Source organism: Schistocerca piceifrons, chromosome 6 (assembly GCF_021461385.2).
Source record: "Schistocerca piceifrons isolate TAMUIC-IGC-003096 chromosome 6, iqSchPice1.1, whole genome shotgun sequence".
Classification (NCBI taxonomy): domain Eukaryota; kingdom Metazoa; phylum Arthropoda; class Insecta; order Orthoptera; family Acrididae; genus Schistocerca; species Schistocerca piceifrons.
This window is the reverse complement of record NC_060143.1, coordinates 61,944,851-61,971,050: the sequence shown is the minus strand read 5'-3', so window position 1 is coordinate 61,971,050 and position 26,200 is coordinate 61,944,851. Positions and strand designations below refer to the sequence as shown.

General features: G+C 44.0%; 1 protein-coding gene across 1 annotated transcript in view; it reads right to left on the bottom strand.

Moving 5' to 3' along the window:
- Nucleotides 1-1,058: 1,058 nt before the first annotated feature.
- The window catches only part of LOC124802953 (dipeptidyl aminopeptidase-like protein 6), a 765,226-nt gene continuing 740,084 nt past the window's right edge, over nucleotides 1,059-26,200 (bottom strand). The window contains exons 15-17 of the mRNA XM_047264042.1: nucleotides 20,969-21,132; nucleotides 13,173-13,384; nucleotides 1,059-1,636 (exon numbers count right to left, since the gene is read on the bottom strand). Coding sequence (XP_047119998.1) covers nucleotides 1,490-1,636; nucleotides 13,173-13,384; nucleotides 20,969-21,132 — 523 coding nt within the window. The 3' untranslated portion in view covers nucleotides 1,059-1,489. The remainder of the gene's footprint in view (nucleotides 1,637-13,172; nucleotides 13,385-20,968; nucleotides 21,133-26,200) is intronic.

Genomic DNA, 26,200 nt, shown 5'->3' with positions numbered 1-26,200 from the left:
GTGTCATTTTAAGAATGTACTTAAATGAAAATATACATCATCTAACGTAATTGGCGGTATCTCATGGTTAAATTTTGTAATGATGAAGGTCACAATTAACAAAACAAACAAAAAATTGATGATTGTGTTGCTCCTTACTGACACAACTAGCTCTAGTACTTATAGATGACTGAAAGTCTCTATGTCTGACACACTCATTCACTCACTCAATAAAGAAAAATTCATACGAAGGCATCAAAGAAATTAGACCTGAATGGACAATAATATTAGTCGACACAGGATGACACTTCTGTGAAGTAATTTTTTAATGAATATGGATATTATCCTTGAATCAATAAAAAAGTGATTTCTGATGAGAAACATGAAAGCTACTATAGGCCAAGGAACATTTTAAAATGAATTATTTATCGTTTATTTATTGACTTTTGCTACCATCTGATTTAAATATTGGTAAGAAAAGAATCTTAAATACATTATTTTGCATAAGAGTGATATCACTCTGCCTTCTTTAGATAACCAAATCAAGGAATATGAAATCACTGCACGATCTTTCGCATATTCTCAAGAACAATAACGCAGAAAATCTGTGTTCTGATCCCTCATTTTCTGCAGATTGGGTGTCAAAGTAGTCTTATTATTTCTTACCAATTCTTTCCATTACAAAGAAGGGAAAGAGATGGATGAGGCCTTAAATATTGCTCTACATCTTCCTGAAATTTTGTTCCATGGGAAGAACTCTAACACAGACGTTCGACTGTGATCTAATTAATGGAAAAATCCTCGTATTACCTGCACAAAGTATCCATATATTTTGTTTACTAACAATGGTGAACGCTATTCCATCTGAGAGTTAACTATTTTATTATTATTGACTCTAAAGGATACCCGAGTGAAGGCTAGTAAAAATAATCTCTTATAAAAACATTGATTCCGGTGGAATTACCTTAAAATGTTTGCCACTTACGGTTTTCTCGTTTATTTCGGAAAATAGCTTTCATTTTTATCAAATTTTGTTTCTACAGTGCTGTAATTATTAATAATTATTAAGAGTACATTAGTTTGCCTAATTTCTCATTACAGATCAAGTGAAATAAGTCTCATGCTTATTCCAGTGCACCGGGTATTACAAAAAACAGTTGCATATCAAATGAAAGTTCGAGATTATTTGGATGTCGCTATCACATGGTGACAGTTCACCTACAACACTATGACTACACTGTCTCGTCATATTACTGGTAACATGAATACTGAACCAACAGATAGGCTTATCAGTGAAGTAACAAGTAAAACGGCCGTTCTGTGTCCTTCTGTTACCGCAAAAATACGAAACGACTCTAAGGAGCAAGGCAGAATAATGGCACATAGTACCGGAAGAAAAAGAACTACTTTGCGATCGGTGGACTTCGCCTCTTCAGTGGACGCCATCCAGCGACTGCTGTTCCAGGGGGTTGTGCGTCTGAACATGTTGCGTGGTGCTGTGGCTGAACGCTCAGTCGCCAGAGGTGCCTCCATTCCTCAGACCAGCCTTCAGGTCTGGTGGGACTTGCTTCCGGAAGCAGTCGTCCAGGAAGTTAGCCATCGAGCGGTACAAATGGCGTTTAACGCCACCGAGGGTGTGGCTCTCGTCAGGGTACACCTGGGAAGAAATCGACAATGAATTAAACTCTTGTCACATTGAAATAAAGCGATTAATAAATAAACGGAAGATAAGAAAAACTACAATGCACCAAAAACAATCACACTGACTATAGATGTAAAATTAGCGAAATCTCCCAATAAATGGAACACGTTAAGCATGTAACTCAATCAACTTTTCTTTGGATTCTTCTTTTTATTCCAATAGGCTTTCACTCTTTCCGAGAATGCTTGTTTACATATTTCCGACCACTTTGGTCTGTACTTTTTTTTCCGAAGTGTTGAGTTCTCAAGTGATGTAACTTTCGTCGATCGCTTTTCTGGTAGTCTGTTGAAGTGACTAAAGAATTTCGTTCATCTGCTCATCTTTTCTCTTCTGTTGTTTTCGCTGACTGTTGTCTGTAATCGCCTTCGGCATGTCCTGCTCCTAAAATTTTCCTATGGTTTTTCTCTCTTCTTTTATGATTTTTCAAGGAAGTGTTTTCTGTTGAACGTCAGTGTTCCCATGTGTAGAGAACTGTTGGTTTTATGACTGTGTTGTAGTGCCGAATTTTTGTCTGTCTTGACATGGATTTTTTGTTGTAGAGATTTTGTACTAACACTAATGATTTTTTGACTTTTGGAGACAATTTTTCTGTGAGATTTTTTCAACGCCTGTCGGTTCGGTGAGTTCTCCGAGGTATCTGAAGTAGGTGGCCCCGCTGATTTTACCATATTCTCTTTTCAGGCTCGTGATTTCTGTGTTTGAACATAGGAATTCAGTTTTATGAAATGAGATTTGTAACCTGCTTTTTCTGCACATTCATTGTCTCCAGTTGTTTGACGACAGTCTCTTCGACCTCAGCAAGTATCGCCATGTCGTCGGCAAATACGAGGTATGGTATGTGGAAGTTGTTCTTGGGAAAGCCCATTAGGACTGTCTTCCAAAGTACACTTCCACTCTTCCACAACCTTGTTCAGGGCAACGTTGAACAGAATAGGAAGGGGCTCAACTCCTTGTCTCACTCCTGTTTGAATGTCAAAGGGTTCAGATATTTACCCCATAAATTTTACTTTAGATTTCGTGCCAGTTAATGTTTGTTTTATTAATTCTCGTGTTTTGGGATCTAGTCCCCTGTCTTCTAAAATTTAGAATAATAAATGTCCGTTTACTGAGTTGTACACCTTTTAGAAATCTACAAATGTGCATACCAAGGGTTTTTGTCTGAGGTCTCGCATTTTGAGTATGGTTTTGAGATTGAAAATTTTTTCTGGGCATGACCTGTTCGGTCGGAAGTCTGCTTGATATCCTGCTAATTTGGGTTCTAATTGTTTCTGTGCTCTATTCAAGAGACTAGCACATGAGTTTTTGTAGATGACCAGTAAGAAGTAGAGCACCCTATAGTTGTTCACATCTGTTTCGCTACCCTTCTTCTGTAGTGGATGGATTAGAGCAATCTTCCAGTCATTCGGGATCTTTTCGGTTTGCCAGATGTTTCGAACTATTCGTGTAATTTCTTTGAGTAAGCGTGGGTTTAAATGTTTCAAGAGATCGGCTACTGTTCCGACTTTTCCTGATGTTTTGTTGTTCTTAAGTTTCTTCATATGTGAATGAACATTCCCTTGTATTGGTGATGACGAACTTTCTGTTGTGATTTCTGCATCTATTTTCGGAAATCTCTCTTTTAGATTGAGTCAAATTTAAAAGCTTTGAAAATATGTAGCTATTTCTTGGCAGTGTTCTTTATTCGTCTAGGCTAATTTACCATCTTACTTTCGAAAGCAGAGATTCTGTGGTGAGTATCCTTTGATTTGGTTCGTAAAGATATTGTAGAAATTATTTGTGTTGTAATTTTTGAAGTTTCCTGCAACTCTTTTACTTTGTCTTAAAGTCTTGTATGTTTGCGAACTTCGAGGAATTTCTTGTGTTTCTTTTTATTTGTTATAATTGGAATTTTGAAGTGCTTTCTTCTTTCTTTTACTGCACTGTCACATTCTTGACGCACCAAGGTTTTTCTTGTAGAAAGGGATGAGGTCTTCCACTGTTTTGATAATTTTCATTTGAAATTTCTCTCAGTCTCCTGCAAGTTATTCTTCCCACTTTTCTGTTATTTTAGATGCTTTCATTTTGTGTAGATCAAATTTTGGGATCACCGGTGTTTTCCTGTTGAACTTCCTTTTGGGTGTGAATTTAATTTTAATTATTGTTAAATAATGATATGAATCAATGGGTGAACCTCTGCATACTTGCACATCGTGAATTTATTTTTGGTAGTCGTACGATATTGCCACATGATCAGTCTGAAATTCTCCTAAATGATAGATGGGTCATTGCCACGTTTTTTGTTTGTTTTTTGGGCCTTTTCCGAAGTGAAGTTAATATAACATTAGACTGTTTTGTTAGCATAACTCAACGAGCTGTGTGCCACTCTTAATGGTGAACTTGTGAGCAGGATGGTCTCCCACAGTCTCCTTGTACTTACGTTCCCTGCCAATCTAGGCGTCAAAATCATTGAGTAGAATTTTCACATCATCTTTTGGAATTTTGACCATCTGTGTTACAAGTTCTACCCAGAACCTTTCTTGGGATATTTTTTATTGAGACCGTTTGTTGTTTCATGTACATTAATACAGACGTAGTTATTGTTTGTGTGTTCGATTCTTAAGGAAACAAGTCGGTTGTTTATGAGTTTCACATGCTTCACCGAGTTCAAAAACTTCTGCCTAAAACAAAGGTCATACCAAATGTTGCTACCCCTTTACCAATTTCCTGTTTGTTCCACTTTTGAATATTCTGTAATTATTACAGTCTATTGTAACTGAATCTATGAATCGCGTTTCTTGTTGGGAGGGAATTTGAATATTGTGCTTCATGATTCTGTTGTGAGATTGTGTAATTTTTCTTCTCGAATGAGTCGTTCCAATGGTTCAAATCGCTCTGAGCACTATGGGACTTAACTTCTGAGGTAATCAGTCCCCTAGAACTTAGAACTACTTAAACCTAACTAACCTAAGGACAGCACACACATCCATGACCGAGGCAGGATTCGAACCTGCGACCGTAGCGGTCACGCGGTTCCAGACTGCAGCGCCTATAACTGCACGGCCACCCCTGCCGGCTCGAATGAGTGGTTGAATGTTGAAAGTGCCAATGCGGTGTGTGCTTTTCCTGGAAGTTTGGAAGGTTACCAGAGCACTTAGACTTGCTCTCCCGTGTAAATCCAAGCTTCTCAGAATCCGAATGCTTGGTTGACACTTTTGGGTGGGTGGAAGGTCCACCTAGGGTAATCCTGTTTATAACATATTTGTACGTACGTAGAATGAATTACGTGAAATTTGCACCGCAAATATTGCGGAAATGGAAAGTGCTATTGATGCGCGGTATTCATAGAGTGGATTGGTACTCAGGCTCTCGTGTTGTTATTCTATACAAAAACAGTAATAAAACCTAAAAGGGAAATTTTCAGTGGAAACATAGACTATACAAAAACAGTAATGAAACTTAAAAGGGAAATTTTCAGTGGAAACATATACTTTTTTAATTCGAACAATGACTATTAACATTAACAAACTAAGATCAGGGTAAATGAGCATGCCAGTGGTCTTTGGTGCAGGATTCTAATGCAAGTCCTTTAAGAGATATCGTATTTTGTAAAGTTCCCACTCCTACACTTGTACAATACCTGTGGTGGCACACACCATAAAATGCTGCGTTCAAAATGACCATCAGCAACGGAAATACACGCTTCCAGTCCGGTATGGAACACCTGCTGCACACTTGCTAGCCTTACAGCGGGGATGTCCGAGCAGGCTGCAGTAATATAGATCGTTGCATATCATCGGGTGTAGGTGGGATGCTCTTGTACACAGCGTCTGTCAGCTTTGCCTACAGAAAAAAATCTACGGGCGACGAATGTGGGGAACGGGCCGGCTAAAGTAAAAGTCCTTGTGTCCAATCCAACAGTTTTGAAATGGCATATAACGACATGCTGCAGTACTTCGTGCACAATGGGCTGGACAGACGTCATTGGAACCACAGGTACCTCCTAGACTGCAGAGGGTAGGGTAGGGTAGTTTGAGGAAGGAGACCAAACAGTGAGGTCATCGGTCTCATCGGAATAGGAAGGACTGGGAACGAAGTTGGCCGTCCCCCTTCAAAGGAACCATCCCGGCATTTGCCTGCACCGATTTAGGGAAATCACGGAAAACCTAAATCAGGATGGCCGGACGCGGGATTGAACCGTCGTCCTCCCGAATGCGAGTCCAGTGTGCTAGCCACTGCGCCACCTCGCTCGGTAGCCTGTAGAGGAACGTCATCTAGCAACCTTGGCAGACAATCTGTTAGGAGACTGCGATACATGTGTGCGTTGCGTGTTCCGTCTATGAAAAACGGGCATGTGATCTAACGATTCTCTATCCCCACACCTCATGTTTACACTCCATGGATGCGGACATTCCACCTGACGAAGCCGACGTGGATTGTCAACAGACCAGTAGTGCATGTTTCGGCGGTTTGCCTGGCCATGATAGATAAATGTGGCTTCATCACTAAACAAAATACATGATAGGTAAATGTGGCTTCATCACTAAACAAAATACATGATACACCTGGAATATTTTATCTTAATACCCATGTACAGAAGTTAACACGATTCTCATAATCATTTCCGTGCAGCTCTTGATGGAGAGAGATGTGATAGGGATGGAAATTGTGTCGATGAATAATGCGTTGGTCACTTGCCTGACTGTGCCGCTTCCTCTTGCGATTTCGCGGGAGCTAACGTACGGATCAACTGCAACAGCAGCAAGAACATTAATTTCCCCTTCTGCCGTCACTTGTGTCCTTCTGTTACGTTACCTAGTTGTTACACTACCACTTTCACGAAAATGGTTGAAGAGGTTGATAAACAGCTGCCGAGATGGTTGATGATTACTGGCATATCTTGCCGCATACGCCGTACAAGAAGAACTGCATTCTTCCAATACTCTCCATATACAAATGAGCATGTTGGTTTTTTCAGCATAGGTAAATCCAGTCGTCCACCCACGACCTACTGCATGGATTGTCAAACACTAACTGAGTAGCAAGTTGCAATGCACTCAAGAAACTCACAAACATAATATAAACAAACATAACTACATCGTACCTAGCAACTTCACAGGCTGAATGGCGCAAACAAGTGTCGGTGTGCAAACTTCTAAGAATATGGTAACAGGTAAACGGCTCGCACTAGATCCTACTTTTAAAATGACGAGCCAAAGAAACTGGCACAGCTGTCTAATATTTTGTAGCCCCCCCCCCCCCCCCCCACCCCGCGAGTACGCAGAAGTGTCGCAACACGACGTGGCATGCTCTCGCCTTACGTCTGAAGCAGTGCTGGAGGGAATTGAAAAAACAAATTCTGCAGGGCTGTCCATAAATTCGTAAGAGTAACGAGGGGGTGGAGATCTCTTCTGAACAGCACGTTGCAAGGCATCCCAGATATGCTCAATAATGCTCATATCTGGGGAGTTTTATGGCCATCGAAAGCGTTTAAACTCAGAAGAGTGTTCCTGGAGCTATTCTGCAGCAAATTCGGGACATGTTGACTGTCACACTGTCCTGCTGGAATTGGCCAAGTCCGTCGGAATGCTCAATCGATATGAATTTATGCAGGTGATCAGACAGGATGCTTATGTACGTGTCACCTGTCAGAGTCGTATCTAGACATATCAGGGGTTCCATATCACTCTAACTGCACGCGCCCCACATCATTACAGAGCCTCCAACAGCTTGAACTTTCCCTTGCTGACATGCATGGTCCATGGATTCATGAGGTTGTCTCCATACCCATACACGTCCAACCGCTCGATAAAATTTGAAACGAGACTCGCCCGACCAGGCAACATGTATCCAGTCATCAACAGTCCAATGTCGGTGTTGACGGGCCCAGGCGAGCTGTAAAGCTTTGTGTCGTGCAGTCATCAAGAGTACACGAGTCGGCCTTCGGCTCCGAAAGCCCATATTGCCGATGTTTCATTAAACGGTTCGCACGGTGACACCTCTTGATGGCCCAGCATTGAAATCTGCAGCAATCTGCGGAAGAGTTGCACCTGAAAGAACAGACACGATATCCCTATAAGTATATAGTTGTGGAAATACCAGCCATAACCTTCTTGTTCCGTGCGGATGCACACATATTCCCCGAACTCTTACGGGACTTCGTAAAAATGCCTTCCACGAGTAATGAGTGTGTTGGGGTGGGACACGACGAATGCAGTGTGTGGATATACAAGGTGAGAATCTGGATCCCGCGGGAGGTGTGCGTGAGATAGTCCCTGCAGTCGCACAATCCTCTATGTCCTCGGTGGCTCAGATGGATAGAGCGTCTGCCATATAAGCAGGAGATCCTGGGTTCGAGTCCCCGTCGAGGCACACATTTTCACCTGTCCCCGTTGATATATATCAACTCCCGTTAGCAGCTGAGGGTATTAATATAATTCCTATTTCATGAAATTTGAACGCCTTCTCGTTTAACCATGATTCTCTGTAAATCCACCATTGAAAGAAAAAAAAATTGTGACTCTAGCCTTAGTTGGATGTTCCCTGAAAATTGCAGACAAAATAAAATACAGTTAATTTTCTTACTCTATTCCAGAGAGTTGCATTACCAGGTAGTCTGATAATAATCTGACAGAACTGTTCAAATTTGATCTTTCAACCTTTCCACTGCGCCTCTTCGCTGACGATGGTATCCACAAGGATACACAGTCAGCGTTGTATACAGTGTTCACTCGATAAAGGAGGAAGTGGACCTTGTGATGCACAAATGTGTAGTAATTAACGATGTGTGCTTTCTACATAAAGTTGTATGGTGGCAGATTGCAACGCAGTTCCTTTGAAAGACTACATTTAGATATGTGGTGTAAAGATACATTTGATACGTACTAAATGTAGAAAATTATACATTTTTGCCAAGTAAGAGATGTCTGCTCTTGATCGACAGGTAGATCTTCGTTGGTTGTCACCATGGGACAAGCTGTACGTTGAGATTTGGAGGCGCGCATGCGCAGGTAGTGTACTCTGGCGACAGTGCTCTCAGGGTGGTAACTGGCAGCAATACATTGGTCTGGAAGCGGTGTGAGCGCTGTGGTCTCGGCAAGAACGCTCAGCTGTGTTTCTGGCCTAGGACTAGGTAGAGGAGAGGCCAGTGCAGCGTGGAAAGCACTTGGTACCAGTAAGCAGTAGGACTCAGTGTCCTGTCATGAGGCGTGATTCTTCCAGAGGGTTCGCTTGCAAGAGGCAGAGCGGACAGATTTACCTTTGCGGTGGTGTGACTTCAGAGGCGCAGTTGCGAGGCCAGCACGGAGGGTTCATCGCGTATTCAAGGATGTGCTCGGTCTCGCTGTGCTTCATATTACAGTTTTGACCAACTTACTTGGAGCGAAATGCGTTGGTGTTAGAAGGGTGAGTATCTATCTTACTACGTAATTTCAAGAAGTTATTCGGTTTATTCTAGGCAGTCTATCAGTCTGGATATTCTGGTTTCCCGTCTGTTGTATTGTGATTTACTTAGCGCTCACTGAGAGTGCAGCGCTATTCACTGAAGCGCCAAAGAAACTGGTATAGGCATGCGTATTCAAATACAGAAGTATGTAAACAGGCAGAATACGGCGATTCGGTCGGCAACGACTGTATAAGACAACGCGTGTCTGACGCAGTTGTTAGATCAGTTACTGCTGCTACAATGGCAGGTTATCAAAATTTGAGTGAGTTTGAACGTGGTGTTATAGTCGGCGCACGAGCGATGGGACACAGTATCTCAGAGACAGCGATGAAGTGGGGATTTTCCCATACCACCAGGAATCCGGTAAAACATCAAATCTCTGACATCGCTGTGGCCGGAGAAAGATCCTGCAAGAACGGGACCAACGACGACTGAAGAGAATTGTTCAATGTGAAAGAGTTGCAACCCCTCCGCAACATGTTGTGTGGTCGGACACGTCTCGTTTCAAATTGTATCGAGCTGATGGACCTCATGAATCCTTGGACCCTGCATGTCAGCAGGGTTATGTTAAAGCTGGTGGAGGACCTGTAATGGTATGGGACGTGTGCAGCTGTAACGATATGGGACCTCTGATACGTCTAGATACGACTCTGACAGATAACACGTACGTAAGCATCCTGTATGGTTATCTGCATCCGTTCCTGTCCATTGTGCACTCCGACGTACTTGGACAATTTTAGCAGTACAATGTGACAACCCATACGTCCAGAATTGCTACAAAGTGGCTCTACGAACACTCTTCTGAGTTTAAACACTTCCGCTGCCCACCAAACTCCCCAGACGTGGACATTATTGAGCATATCTGGGATGCCCTGCAACATGCTGTTCAGAAGAGATCTCCACCCCCTTTAACTCTTACGGATTTATGGACAGCCCTGCAGGATTCATGGTGTCAATTCCCTCCAGCACTACTTCAGACATCAGTCGAGTCGATGCTACGTCGTTTTGTGGCACTTCTGCTTGCTAGCGGGGGCCCTGCACCTGTAGTCTTCTGCTTTTCAGTGTATAGGGCGTAGTTAGAACAAGTTTAATATCAAATAATATGTGTTCTACTGCCGTACACCTAAAAAAGCATTTTCATTCCTAACTGTTGCTGTGTAATTCTGACCCGAGTCACGGACTAGTGTTGATGCTATTAAGTTACAGTAAATGTTAGTCAGTAGTTCTTGATTCTGGTGTGTAAAATATTCTGAGCTATTTGAAAACTATTTCAAGCAAAGTGCATTGAAGTAGGTGGCTCATTCAGCTATTGTAGTTGTGTAGTAATTCAAAGATTTTCTTCAAGTTTTAAGTATTTCCGGCTGTTGAAGTAAGGCAGTGTTATTTATTTGTGAATGTGTGTTACCTTTAATTGTACCTATATATATTTGGTGTGTTACAGGTCGCTTATTTATTGTACTGAAAAAGACTAGAAACTGTAAGCGCTTACATGGATGCCGTGGTGTGCGCCATAGCAAACCAAAGCTGGTTTTCTGTGAACGGACTGTTACTGGGTCTTACCATTGTACATGAGAGCTTGCAGGTCTGTTCTGTAAATTACAATTATAAACCTGAATATATCTTTTTTTTTATTTTTTTTTTCAAGAAAATCTTTTAAATCGTGATGATTAATGCTTTTAAAATTCATGCGCTATCATTATTGTAGAATTTATTTAAATAGCTTAAAGTTTTTAATAATCAGTTTAATAACTGCTTTTGGTTGGAGTTGTTGTTAATTGAATTCGTTCTGGTCAAGATTACTGAATCTTATTGTCCATAGCGGATATGTTTTATTTCCTCACTCAGGGTTTTTATATCTTTTAAATAAATTTGTTTGAATTATTATGGTTTTTATTAAGGCCTAGCGTCTTACCACTCCTGAGGCTAGCTCCCTACCATTTCTAAATGGAAAAAAATTATAGGGAGAAATCTGACAAAACTTGTAAAATTGTGAATTTTTTCTGGGGCCCTTATGTTAGTATTGGATTCTCGAGGTCTAAAACTTGGCTTATTCCCTACTCACCATCTAAACACAACATAACTAAAAGTTCACAAAATTCGAACCTTTTGTAGGACCCAATATACCTACACCACATTTTCCAATTGCTAGTGTATCTGAAGGGTTTCGGAAAACTATTTCAAATGTCTGAACGTAATCATGTTCAACTGACAGCTTTTAGGGAGACGAGAGAACAGTTGAAAGGCTTGTTAGAAGCAGAGTAGCACGAGAGTCCTACTTTACGGTGTTTACACCGCAGTAATTGTTTTGTCACCATGCCTTTCAATTTTAGCACATTTCTCAGATACTTTTGCCTAACATTTCAATGCTACTATCAGCTACCGTTTATTTATCATTTTACTCGTCTTTTTAAGACTTATGGCTACCGTTAAAATCCTGTATCTCCATTTTGAAAAGAGAGAAATAAAACTATTCTTCTTTCAATATCTCCATTGATACGAGATTTAAGAGGTTTAAATATACAACATAATGTGCAATCGTTCGCCGAAAACTTCGTTTCAGGACTGTATTCTGCACAGTTCCTTCCTTTTTATCTTCAGATTTAACTTGAATCTACTGCTTCCTGATAAGCTTGACGTGACTTGTAGGACAGTATACGAAAACATTATCTGATAAAAGTGTCCGGGCCCCCGTATGCACTCCTGTGTTCACAACTCAGGAGAGACGGTCCATCCAGTATAAGAGGAGGCAAAGAGTTTTATGATGTCAGAGGACAGGCTGCAACAACAGCTTCACTTTGCATAAGGAGTAGTCGTTGGACTTCATCTCAGTAACAGATCCATCAGCGGTATTTTCACCCATCTACAGCCACCCAGCTCATTGGTTGGTTACGTGATAGTGAAGTGGAAAGTGAAGGAACAACCATTTCTAAACCAAGACCAGGCTGACCTCGTGATGGATGAGGGTCGTCGAGCATTGCTGAGTATCCTTACAAAAAATCACATGAAAGCAGCGGAAAGAAGAACTCGTGAGATCCAAAGTAGTACCAGCAGTCGAACTAGTACAATGCTGTGCACAGAGAGTTAAAAATGAAAGCGTGCAATGCTCATAAGCCATACACCTCTACCGTCAATGCTAAGCAACACTTCATCTGGTGTAAGGAGCGACGCTATTGGACAGTGGATGATTGCAAACGTGATCTCAAGTGATGAACCACGCTATATACTGTGGTAATCCGATGGAAGGGCTTAGGTTAGGCGCATGCCTGGAGAACATTATCTGCCATCATGTGTCGTGCCAGTAGTGAAGTAGGAAGAGATGGTACTATGGTATGGAGGTAGTTTCGTGACTAGAGTGCGGTTCTGTAATTGTGCTTAAGTTAACGCTAAATGCGAAAGTATTTGAGAACTTTTTACAGCATTGTGTACTCTGTACAGTAGAGGAAGGGTTCGGAGATGATGCTTGTGTGTATCAGCATGATAAGGTATCCTGTCATAAAGCAGCATCTATGAAGCAACGGTTTGTGGACAATAACATTCCTGAAGTGGCCTGGTCTGCCAAGAGTTTCAATTTTAATGCCCTGAAACATATTTGGGATAAGTCAGAAGGTCTACTTGGCTCCAGACCCCAGCGTCGTATATCAGTACAATTACTGCTTTCGGCTCTAGATGGTTGATTGGTTGGTTTGGGGCAGGGGTCCAAACAGCGAAGTAATCGGTCCCGTCGGGTTAGGGAAGGTTTGGGAAGGAAGCCGGTCATGCCCTTTCAAAGGAACCATCCCGGCATTTGCCTGAAGCGATTTAGGGAAATCACGGAAAACCAAAATCAGGATGGGCGGAGGCCAGTGTGAACCGTCACCCTCCCGTATGCGAGTCTCTCGGTAGCTCTAGATGAATAATGGGCTACGATTCCTCTACAGAAATTCAGAAAACTAACTGAAACTGTCCTCCTCACAGTTGAAGCCGACATATTTGATGGGTGGACTCAGTCTGTATGAATTTCCACTAGTAGGTGTCCAGATACTCTCGATCAAGCAGTGTTCTTGGGCGAGCGGCAAGTGCGACTGGACCCACCTGCTGCCGGAAGAGGACGCCCTTGTTGGCGAGCGCCTTGGCCAGCGCCATGCTCTGCTGGAAGTGGACGTTGTCGTCGGCGGTGCCGTGCACCAGGTAGAACATCTTGTCGCGCAGCAGCTCGGCGCGCCGGCTCACGTCCGCCTCCTCGTAGCCCTTGTAGTTGCCCGTCTCGTTGGGCAGGCCCATGTAGCGCTCCGTGTACGCAGAGTCTGCAAACCGACAACAACAACAACATGTGACGTATGGCGAACGTGGCAGCTGGCGCAAGTGCGTTCTCAGGCCCGCAACAGCGAAACCAGACAGTACCATTAGCAGCAACCGAAAATGACGTGCAGGGTATTCAGGTACCCCTACCGGTGTGGTTATACGTAACCCGCAACGTTATATCTGGTCTTCAAAACCCACGTGCAAGATTTTTATATTCTCTTGCTCGCTCTGTCCTACGGAAAAAATGAACAAGACCTTTTTTATAGGAAATTTAATGTAGTTAAATTTTGTACTGCGGTTCGTTTTCGAGTTATTCAAGAAAAACGTACGAACATGACTTTCAAATGCACCTACACCCAAACAGCCTTCCTTCACTGGTCAGGATTTCAAACATGTTGTTTAAGGCACTCCCTCCTACCACAGCACAAAAATTTCCGACTACACGAACGGTTTCCGATATTCGTCAATTTTCGGTATTTGCTGATTGAACTGTTATGGTATCAGCAGAGCAGGCTATAGCAACGTTAAGGGCGCCAAACAGAGTTTCTGGCACAGGACATGTACCCAGTTGCTTTAGCTGAAACGTATGGTGCAAAAGGGTCTTTATGAATGGCTAAGCTCGTACAGTTCCAATGTGCTTCTTTCAGTATTCGAGATGCTTAAACGATGTTGGTGTAAAAAACAGTTTCTGGCGTCTTGGTACAGGGCAGAAATAGAATTCATTGGACAGACATGGCTTTTTTTATATAAATATGTCCACCAATTATCGAAGTCAAGGATTTCATCTTCTTGTACTATAAATAACTCCTGATAGTTATTTATAGTACAAGAAGATGAAATCCGATATATATATATATATATATATATATATATATATATATATATATATATATATATATATATATATAGCATGGAGAGCTGCATCAGACCACAACAACAACAACATGCTATAAATACTGCCTTGACTATTTGTTCATATTAACTATTTTGTATATATAGTTCTTAGGGATATAAACTCCGTCATGTTTCTGCATAGCACGTTTTATTGGTTCAAATGGCTCTGAGCACTATGGGACTTAACAGCTGTGGTCATCAGTCCCCTAGAACTTAGAACTACTTAAACCTAACTAACCTAAGGACAGCACACACATCCATGCCCGAGGCAGGATTCGAACCTGCGACCGTAGCAGTCGCGCGGTTCCGGACTGCGCGCCTAGAACCGCGAGACCACCGCGGCCGGCGCACGTTTTATTATGCTGAATGTTCTATAACATCAAGGATCTATGCCCTCTGACAGGAAAATAATGAAGAGTATCTTGAAACTTTTCTGATTTAGTCAGACCTAAACAGAAACGTATGACAGCATAATTCCTGTTTTTTCCATGGCAGAATCAGAAAACACATACAAAGTTTTGAAATTTGCAGAAAAATAATTTTCCATTTAATGGTACAGAAATGTACACACTTCATTAGCATCTTTCTTTGCATCTCTTTTGGTGTAGAAGTAAATAACAGAACTGTTATCTTTCAGATTTCAAAATGTTCAGATGTGTTTGAATTCCTAAGGGGCCAAACTGCTAAGGTCATTGGTCCCTAGACTTATACACTACTTAAACTAACTTACGCTAAAGACAACACAAACACCCATGCCCGAGGGAGAACTTGAACCTCCGGCGGGAGGGGCCACGCAATTCGTGACCTGGGGCCTCTAACCGCGCGAGCACTGCACGCGGCCCTTCAGATTTCTTACACATAAAATGATCTCAGATAACTGACTCAAGTGAAACATTTCTTGCACTGGGTTGAATGGCATAGGCACGTTCTGCATGAAGTCGAACGCCAACTTCCAGTTAAAATCATTATTTAAGTGTGATAGATGGAGAAATATTTAACTGTTGTTCCGGAATGAGAGATTTTAAAGAGTATGTACATCATCTTCACATTTAATTCTGAGTGCAGAAATTTTATTTCTTTTCCTCTACAGTGTGAATGAACTGATGTGATCATAAATGTCTTTGCAGGTATCTCCAGGAACAGCATGTGACTTTTTATTGAAATCCGTGTCGTTTTGTGGTTTGGAGCTCGAGATTAAGAGTGAACCTAATCTGAAGACTGTTTTCTGTGATATACAGTGAAGGTTTGTGAAAGCTTTTTTACAAATTCCTATGCCGTTTGAGTAATGCAGTGCATAGAACTTAAAGCTTGCTCCTCTTTGTTTCGAATGTTAAGTATGATCAGAACGACACTTTATGTCAAAAGCTTCCAAGAGCCGCTGTAGGTGAAGTTCTTGTTCACTTTTGATGTTAAACTCAGAAATTTTGATGGAATACGCAGTTGATCATTTTTCGTGAACTTCAGTTAACATTTGCGGAGCTTGCATTCTCATACTGGAACAACGATTTTTGTCTCATCAGTTACGTTACGTGAACAACTAAAGTACGTCTATACTTTCCATATGTTTTCTTTCCTAATATTACACTTCCACTTTTCAAGTCTTGACTTTCAATTCTTACTATCTTCTAGAAAATTTAGCTCCTTGTTTGCGTCTTCAGACTCCGTAGTTTTGCTAAATAACTCCAGCAAACCCTGCACAATATTACAATGAGGTGACAAAAATCATGAGAGAGTGATATGACAAATGAAGATGTCGGTAGTACCGCGTGCACAAAGTATAAAAAAGCGGTGTAAAGCCCAAGCTGTCCATTGCACTCAGATGATTCCTGTGAAAAGGCTTCCGACCTGATTCTGGCCGCACGACAGGAGTTAACAGACTTAGAACGCAAAATAGTGGTTGGAGCTAGACGCATGGGACACTCCATTTAGAAAATCGTTAGGGAATTAAATATTCCGAGATCCACAGTGTCAAGAGTGTGCTGACGAAATAAAATTCAATTTTTTTTAATCACGGACAACGAAGAGCCTGTCGGCCTTCGCCTAACGACCGTGAACAGCGGCGTTTGAGCAGCGTTGTCAGTGCTAACACACAAGCAACACTGCGTGCAATAACTGCAGATACACAATGCGATCAAAAGTATCCTGAAACCCCCAAAAACATACGTTTTTCATATTAGGTGCCTTGTGCTGCCACCTCCATATCAACGACCCTAGTAGTCATTAGACATCGTGAGTGAGCAGAATGTGGGGTTCCGCGGAACTCACACACTTCGAACGTGGTCAGGTGATTATGTGTCACTTTTGTCATACGTCTGTACGTGACATTTCCACACACCTAAACATCCCTAGGTCTACTGTTTCCAATGTGATAATGAAGTGGAAACGTGAAAGGATACCTACAGCTAAAAAGCGTACAGGCCGACCTCGTCTGTTGACCGACAGAGACCGCCGAAAGTTGAAGAGGGTCGTAATGTGTAATAGGCAGACATCTATCCCGACAATCACACAGGAATTCCAAAACTGCACCAGGATCCACTGTAACTACTATGACTGCTAGGCGGGAGGTGAGAAAACTTGGATTTACTGGTCGAGCGGCTGCTCATACGCCACACATCACGCCGGTAAATGCCAAACGAAGCCTCGCTTGGTGTAAGGAGCGTAAACATCGGACGATTGAACAGTGGGAAAACGTTGTGTGGAGTGACGAAGCACGGTACACAATGTGGCTATCCGATGGCAGGATGTGGGTATGGCGAATGCCCGGTGAACGTCATCTGCCACCGTGTGTAGTGCCAACAGCAAAATTCGGAGGCGGTGGTGTTATGGTGTGGTCGTGTTTTACATGAAGCAGGCTTGTAGCCCTTGTTTGTTTGCGTGGCAATATCACAGCACACGCCTACACTCATGTTTTAAGCACCTTCCTGCTTCCCACTGTTGAAGAGCAAGTCGGGAATGGCGTTTGTATTTTTCAGCACGATCGCACGCCTGTTGATAAAGCATGGCCTGTAGCAGAGTGTTTCCACGACAACAACATCCCTGTAATGGACTGGCCTGCACAGTGTCATGATCTGAACCCTATAGAACACATTTGGGATGTTTTGGAACGCCGACTTCGTGCCAGGCCTCACCGATCGACTTCGATACTTCTCAGTGCACCACTCAATGAAGGACAGGCTGCCATCCCTCAAGAAACCTTCCAGCACCTGATTGAACGTATGCCTGCTAGAGTGGAAGCTGCCATCAAGGCTAGGTGTGGGACAACACGATATTGAATTCCAGCATTACCGATGGAGGGTGCCACAAACTTGTAAGTCATTTTCTGCCAGGTGTCCGGATGGTTTTGATAACATAGTGTATCAATGTGGAACACACGAGTAACTTGTCCGTTAGGACAGGGTGGCGAAATTTTTCGTTACTGGGTTACGGCAACAGACGAGGCGAACGTCTTTGCTAATAGCGCAACATCATCTGCAGCGTCTCTATTGGGCTTATGACCTTAACGGCTGCATCCTAGACGACTGTAAAACTGTGACCTGATGGTAGGGTTCGAGTGTGGCGCAGATCCCACGAAGCCATTGACGGAAGTTGTTACAAAGTTCTGTGCAAACTGGTGGTGGGGGGTTGGGTTATTTGGGGAAGAAGACCAGACATCGAGGTCATCGATCTCATCGGATTAGGGAAGGACGGGAAAGGAAGTCGGCCGTGCCCTTTCAAAGGAACCATCCCGGCATTTGCCTGGAGCGATTTAGGGAAATCACGGAAAACCTAAATCAGGATGGCCGGACGCGGGATTGAACCGTCGTCCTCCCGAATGCGAGTCTAGTGTGCTAACCACTGCGCCACCTCGCTCGGTAAACTGGTGGTGGCTCCATAATGGTGTGGGCTGTATTTATTTACAACGCATTGTGTCCTCTGCTCCAACTGAACTGCTTGTTAATGGAAACGGTTATGTGGATATCCATTTTAAGCCATTCACGGGCTACATGTTACCAACCAACGATGGAATTTTTATCGACGACAGTGCGCCATGTCACCAGGTCACATTGGTTCGCATTTGGTTTGAAGAACATATTGGACAGTTAGAGCGATTGATTTGGGCACCCAGATGTTCCGACAAGAGTCCCATCGAACATTTATCGGACGTAATCGAGAGGTCAGTCCGTGCACAAAATCCTGCACCGGCAACACTTCCACAATTATGGAGGCTATAGCGGCAGTGAACTTCCAACGGCTTGTTGACTCCATGGTACATCGGGATACTGCACTACACTTGGCAAAAGGAGGTCCGATACTATATTTGGAGTACCCCATGACTTTTGTCACGTTAGTGTACAAATCTGCGAAATGGAAAATGTGCATATCGATATTTGTATTCCGTAGTCAAGATACTTGCCGCTGCCCTCTATCCTAAATAGCCCAGATTCTAATCTTTTCTGGTTTTCCGAGAGCCAGTGTTTTGCTTTAAACGTACGCTGTCAATGCTTGCTTTAAACGTACACTGTCATAAATCCCTTCCTTAAAATAGTAATGACACTAGTAAATGTTCATGGCCAGGAACGTCCTTTTTCTTTGTTTTTGCCTGCCTTTTATGTCATACTTGTTTCGTCTGTCACTTGTCATTTTGCTCCTATTGTAGCAGAATTTCTTTATTTCGCGGTTGTCAATTGTAATGTAGCATATATCACTGATCTCATTTTTTCTACTGCTCATTAAGCTCATTAAAGCACAGCTGCAGGCAAGAAACTAGTGTTTACTTCTGCCAAAAGAATTAAATTAATACAATGAGCGATGACATACCCCCAGTTGACTGTGGAGGACAACAAACGTGTTTTACGGTCAAATGATTGACATTCGACTTACGCGAATAATACGCTACGTTGTGTTTATCGTAGATCTCAGGAAAACTACGTATTAGAGGAAGTGAAAGCTGGTGGAAGTCTCGTCTTAGCTTTTTCCTTACATGAAAACTGTTACGTCTTGGTGCCACACAGCGGAGTTTTATAGTTTATCTAGCAAAGACTGTTATATTATGAACTTATTGTCTTCTAAAATACTGGGGAAAATTGGGACTTCGTTGCAGAAATAGTTATATCTCAAAAGACTCGCAAAGTCCGAGGCTATAAGTTTCACTGACGATCTGTGAGTCCATCTAAAGCAGCACACCGCCCACACAGTCTGTCCGACGTGGATCTGTTGATGTGGAAGTACTGACAAGTAACGAGAGTTTCACAACGAAACCCTTGCCAGTTCCTTCCATAAAGACGTCACAGCCTTTTACATCTACATCTACATAAATATTCCGCAAGTCACTGTACAGTACGTGGTGGAGGGTACCCCGTACGACTACTAGTGATTTCCTTTCCTGCTCAACTCGCAAGCAGAGCGAAGGAAAAACTACTGTTTATATGCCTCCGTATGAGCCCTAGTTCTTGTATCTTAACTTCATGGCCCTTACGAACAATGTATGTTGGAGGCAACAGAATCGTTTGACAGCTTCAAATTTCGGTTCTCTAAACTTTCTCAATAGTGTTTCTCGAAAAGAACTTTGCCTTCCCTCCAAGGATTCCCATTTGAGTTCCGGAAGCAGCTCCGTAACAGTTACGTGTAGTTCGAACCTACCGGTAACAAATCTAGCAGCCCACATCTGAATTGCTTCGATGTCTTCATTCAATCCGACTTGATACGGATCCGAAACACTCTAGCAGTGCTCAACAATAGGTCGCACACAGCGTCCTAATGCGGTCTCCTTTAGAGGTGAACTGCTCTCTCCTAAAATTCTCCCAATAAACGGCAGTCGACCATTCACCATCCCTACCACAATTCTCACATGCTCGCTCCATCTTGTATCGGTTTGCAGCGTTACGCCCAGTTATTTGAACGACTTGACTGTGTCAAGCAGGACACTAGTAATACTGTAACAGAATATTACAGGTTTGTTCTTCCTACTCATCTGCATTAACTTACATTTTTTCTACTTTTAGAACTAGCTGCCATTGATCACACCAACTAGAAATTTTGTCTAAGTCATCTTCTTTCCTTCTACAGTCACACAGCTTCAACACTTACCGTACACTAGTGCATCATCAGCAAACAACTGCAGATTGCTCTCACCCTGTCCACCAGATCATTTATGTGTATAGAAAATAACAGCGGTCCCATCACACTTCCCTGCAGCAGTGCTGACAATACCCCTGTCTCTGATGAAGGCTCGCTGTACTGGGTTCTATTACTTACGAAGTCATAAAGCCACTCACATAATGGGAAGCTTTTCTCTATGCTCGTAACTTCGTTAATAGCCTGCACTGGGGCATCGTGTCAGATGATTTCCGAGAACCTAGACACACGGATTTGCCTGTTACGTTTCACATAACACCATTGGTGCTGTTCAACAGTTGTCGCAATGTTAGTTAGGTAAGCCCATCCACCACAGGGAGGTCGTACCACATCGGATCCGAAAAATGGGTTTTTAATTGTTTGGGCCCAAAAAGTGTTTGGAACTTCGTAAGCGGTTGTTCACTGTTAAGTCGAAGATGACGACGTTTTCTTCTTTGGGAGGGTCCACTGGAATAGCGTTTTGTTCGTTCAGTTTACGTGACAGAAGAAGAAAAGGAAGTTGTGTATTAACGCAAATGATAGCGAGGCAGAGAGAGACGCAGTGGTGTCGAGACGTGGCTTGCGATGCGCAGACTCACCGTAGAGCTTCCACGTGGTGACGGGCGCCACGGAGATGCCGCAGTGGAAGACGTCCCGCTCGCGGTCCCTGGCGAGCGCCATGGCCGCCACGAAGCCGCCGTAGCTCCAGCCCCACACGGCCACGCGCCGCTTGTCCACGAAGTGCAGCGAGTCGCGCAGGTACCTGCCGGCACACACTCACGATCACATCGCTACGCCCAAAACCGCTTTCCAGCATGGAGACATTTTCTTTTGGCTGGTTGGCTGATTTTGGGGAAGGGACCAACCAGCGAGCCGGCCGGTGTGGACGAGCGATTCTAGGCGCTTCAGTCTGGAACCGCGTGACCGCTACGGTCGCAGGCTCGAATCTTGCCTGGGGCATGGATGTGGGTGCTGTCCTTAGGTTAGTTAGGTTTAAGTAGTTCTAAGTTCTAGGGGACTGATGACCTCCGATGTTAAGTCCCATAGTGCTAAGAGCCACCAACCACCGAGCTCATCGGCCCCATCGGATGAGCGACGGATGGGGAAAGAAATCGGCCGTGCTCTTTCAAAGGACCCATCGCGGCATTTGCCTGAAGCGATTTAGGAAAATACGGAAAATCCAAATCAGGATGGCCGGATGCGAATTTGAACCGTCGTCCTCCAGAATGCCAGTCCAGTATGCTAACCACTTAACCACTGTGCCACCTCGCTCTTTAGAGATTTTCGTCTGAAACGATTAAATAGAAGAAAGGTGCCATAATATTTCAGATTATAACACAGACGATGTATTAATACACTGCTTGACAAATGAATGAAGCACCCACAAGTGGTGGAGGAAACGAAACAAAATTTCACTGGTTGAGAGTGTAAATTGTGTCCACTTTTCTAGTCCCACTTTCAAAACGCTGTAGAGAGAGGACCTCAGCTCAGAATGGACGTCAAACTGAGGCAGGGACAAATGTCATGGAACAAAAAAAGTACGAACATTAACCAACAGATGGTGCTGTAAGCGTCTTAACGTAAATGGGGTCAGCTACAAATGACAGGTAAATCGCAATTCGACAGCTATGGTTTACCTTGCACATGACACCATCCATACCGTTCAGTGTGCATGAGCCGGCCGTTGCGGCCGAGCGGTTCTAGGCGCTTCACTCTTGAACCGCGCGACCGCTACGGTCGAAGGTTCGAATCATGCCTCGGGCATGGATGTGTATGCCGTCATTAGGTTAGTTAGGTTTAAGTAGTTCTAAGTTCTAGGGAACTGATGACCTCAGATGTTAAGTCCCTTAGTGCTCAGAGCCATTTCAACCATTTTTCAGTGTGCATGACTGCACAAGTTTGGCAGTCAACACTTGTGGTAATGTTATTTAGGTAACCACATCCACTACGGCAAGGTAGTACCACATCGAATGCGAAAAATCAGTTTTTAAATGTCCTGGGGCCAAAAACCGCATAAAAAGTAAAATGTCGGCTTTTAATTGTCTTAAGGTCTAAAACTGCATAACAAGCAAAATGGCACCGCTTTTCAGTAGTTGTAAGACCTCCACTAGATATGTTCAATATGTTGTCCACCATTTTCGGCCACAAGTTGAAATCGAGAAACAGCATGTTCGTCAACGGATGGGATTGTCTCACGGACCACGTTAAGAATGTATTGCGCAGTGCATGCTCCAGTTCAGCTACGTTCGTAATTGTAGCACTGAACACGACAACTTTCAGATAACCCCACAGCGAGAAGTCACACAGATGAAGATCAGGTGACCTGGAAGGCCAGGCTGTAGGGAAAAAGCGGCTGATAGTTCCAACATTTACGAAATGCCTCGGCATGAGCCGTTTCACTGTCTGTGCGGAGGAGCGCCATCTTGCATAAATACACTCCTGGAAATGGAAAAAAGAACACATTGACACCGGTGTGTCAGACCCACCATACTTGCTCCGGACACTGCGAGAGGGCTGTACAAGCAATGATCACACGCACGGCACAGCGGACACACCAGGAACCGCGGTGTTGGCCGTCGAATGGCGCTAGCTGCGCAGCATTTGTGCACCGCCGCCGTCAGTGTCAGCCAGTTTGCCGTGGCATACGGAGCTCCATCGCAGTCTTTAACACTGGTAGCATGCCGCGACAGCGTGGACGTGAACCGTATGTGCAGTTGACGGACTTTGAGCGAGGGCGTATAGTGGGCATGCGGGAGGCCGGGTGGACGTACCGCCGAATTGCTCAACACGTGAGGCGTGAGGTCTCCACAGTACATCGATGTTGTCGCCAGTGGTCGGCGGAAGGTGCACGTGCCCGTCGACCTGGGACCGGACCGCAGCGGCGCACGGATGCACGCCAAGACCGTAGGATCCTACGCAGTGCCGTAGGGGACCGCACCGCCACTTCCCAGCAAATTAGGAACACTGTTGCTCCTGGGGTATCGGCGAGGACCATTCGCAACCGTCTCCATGAAGCTGGGCTACGGTCCCGCACACCGTTAGGCCGTCTTCCGCTCACGCCCCAACATCGTGCAGCCCGCCTCCAGTGGTGTCGCGACAGGCGTGAATGGTGGGACGAATGGAGACGTGTCGTCTTCAGCGATGAGAGTCGCTTCTGCCTTGGTGCCAATGATGGTCGTATGCGTGTTTGGCGCCGTGCAGGTGAGCGCCACAATCAGGACTGCATACGACCGAGGCACACAGGGCCAACACCCGGCATCATGGTGTGGGGAGCGATCTCCTACACTGGCCGTACACCACTGGTGATCGTCGAGGGGACACTGAATAGTGCACGGTACATCCAAACCGTCATCGAACCCATCGTTCTACCATTCCTAGACCGTCAAGGGAACTTGCTGTTCCAACAGGACAATGCACATCCGCATGTATCCCGTGCCACCCATCGTGCTCTAGAAGGTGTAAGTCAACTACCCTGGCCAGCAAGATCTCCGGATCTGTCCCCCATTGGGCATGTTTGGGACTGGATGAAGCGTCGTCTCACGCGGTCTGCACGTCCAGCACGAACGCTGGTCCAACTGAGGCGCCAGGTGGAAATGGCATGGCAAGCCGTTCCACAGGACTACATCCAGCATGTCTACGATCGTCTCCATGGGAGAATAGCAGCCTGCATTGCTGCGAAAGGTGGATATACACTGTACTAGTGCCGACATTGTGCATGCTCTGTTGCCCGTGTCTATGTGCCTGTGGTTCTGTCAGTGTGATCATGTGATGTATCTGACCCCAGGAATGTGTCAATAAAGTTTCCCCTTCCTGGGACAATGAATTCACGGTGTTCTTATTTCAATTTCCAGGAGTGTATGATCTTATCCACGTATCCACGGTATTAACGGGTTGGAATGCCGTTGGCGCGCAAAAGACTCTCATAGCTTGTACTAATGGCATTTCAGGTAAACAGGACCAGCAGGACTCGTCTCCTCGTTAAAATACGTCCCTACGATAAACGATGCCTTCAGCACGCACAACCTTTGTAGAATTTAGTGGTAACGATTTATGTATGTGCAGATTTTCCGTTGCCCATATTCCCGCAATTCTGGGTATTGTCATGTTCTTGGGAATGGAAATGTATTTGGTCTGTCCACAGAACGTTCCATGGCTTTTCATTGTCCACTTCCATGTGAGCAAGAAATTCAGAGCGAACGCTTGTCTCGCTGGCAGGTCAGCAGGAAACAACTCCGTGACATGCGTGACTTCATACGGGCAGCAGTGCAGGATGTTTCGCGGGATTTTATGCACTGTGCTCGCAGGCATTTCCAATGTTCGGGCGATTCCCCGTGGACTGCGCAACACCGCTCGACCCATCCTGCAACGTTGTTGCCACATGTTCGATAGATTTTGGATCAACCGCTTTCCTACATCTGCCACACTGGACTTCGAAAGTACCTGTCTTTTCGGATTTTGTAATTATTTTCTCCAGACCAATAGCAGACATAGAACTTATGACTTTTTTCATAACCTTCATTGTATGGAACTTCTGCAGGGCTACTCGCGCACAGTCACTCTTCTTGTAAAAGAGCCTTACCAGCATAGTGCGATCCTTCATGGAAACAGTCACGTTGTGCTTCTTGGACGCAAAGTGAGGAACGAATGTGCGCCACGCACCTGTTGGTGTGCGTATTCTGACGTTTACAGCGCCATCTATTGGTTAAATATTCGTTAGCTAATTGACTTCTGGATTCAAGAATGCTTCCTTGTATATTTTTTCTTCTGTTGGTGTCACACCTCCTCTCTCATCCTTTGATTCCATGATGTATGTGGATGGATAAACGTAATTATGCATGGAATATATAATAATCTGGGTTAGTCAAAGAGGGTAGCAGTAGGGTAGTTTAGCATCCAAAATAACAACGTGAGCAGATTCGGCAGAGAGTTCGTGATTCCAAAGAGAGTGGGGATGAGCAGGGCAGAGTTTGTGAGGTTGGTTCTCACTGAGGTCCTACACCCACCACCAGTTGTTTTGAACGGTTCGCGGCTGGTCCTGGAACGCGGCATGTTAAGAAACTCTGGGGCCGCCGATTGAACGAGACGGACGCAGGGGTGCGGCACTTGTCATTGATGGTGAGAAAAGTTATTCACAATGTAGGTTTTTTGGGGTAACATTGATTATGAAGCATGTTCGGATGTGAATTAATACCGGGAAACGTTCAGCGATATTTTATTTATAGAAATTTTTCAGATTAATGTGTTTCAACTAGCGGACTTAGGTGCGAGGTGATTGAGGGCATGAACCAACGGTTCTTGTTTCTTAGGTCAATAGCGGATGGGTTCATTAATGTTTCATTTGTTGCATAGTTTCGTTCTGGATATAACCAATATAAATTTTTCATGATTCAACGGTTTATTTTACTCGTTTCTTTGTTGTCGAATTTGATCACGTGTTGCCAGCATTCATAACGGTAGTCACTGGATTTGCCATTCGTTAATCATAGTATGAATAATGTGGAGTCATGAAGCCTGGGCTGGTTTGCTCACGTTGCATTGCGGTTGCATAATACGCGGTTTCAACATGAACTTATCCGCATGGCACTGTATGTGTAGTAACACAAGTAATGTTTGAGAGAGACAAAAGGTAATATCCTTCCCTACTCCGCGCGTTAAATAGGTGTGACAATAACTAAATGGTGTTCAGAGCCCACCATTCAGTAACATTCATTTTTACCCATTTTAATCATTAGTAGATGTTGGTTGGTTGGTTCGTTGGTGTGAGGAAGGAGACCAGACAGCGAGGTCATCGGTCTCATCGGATTAGGCAAGGACCCGGAAGGAAGTCGGCC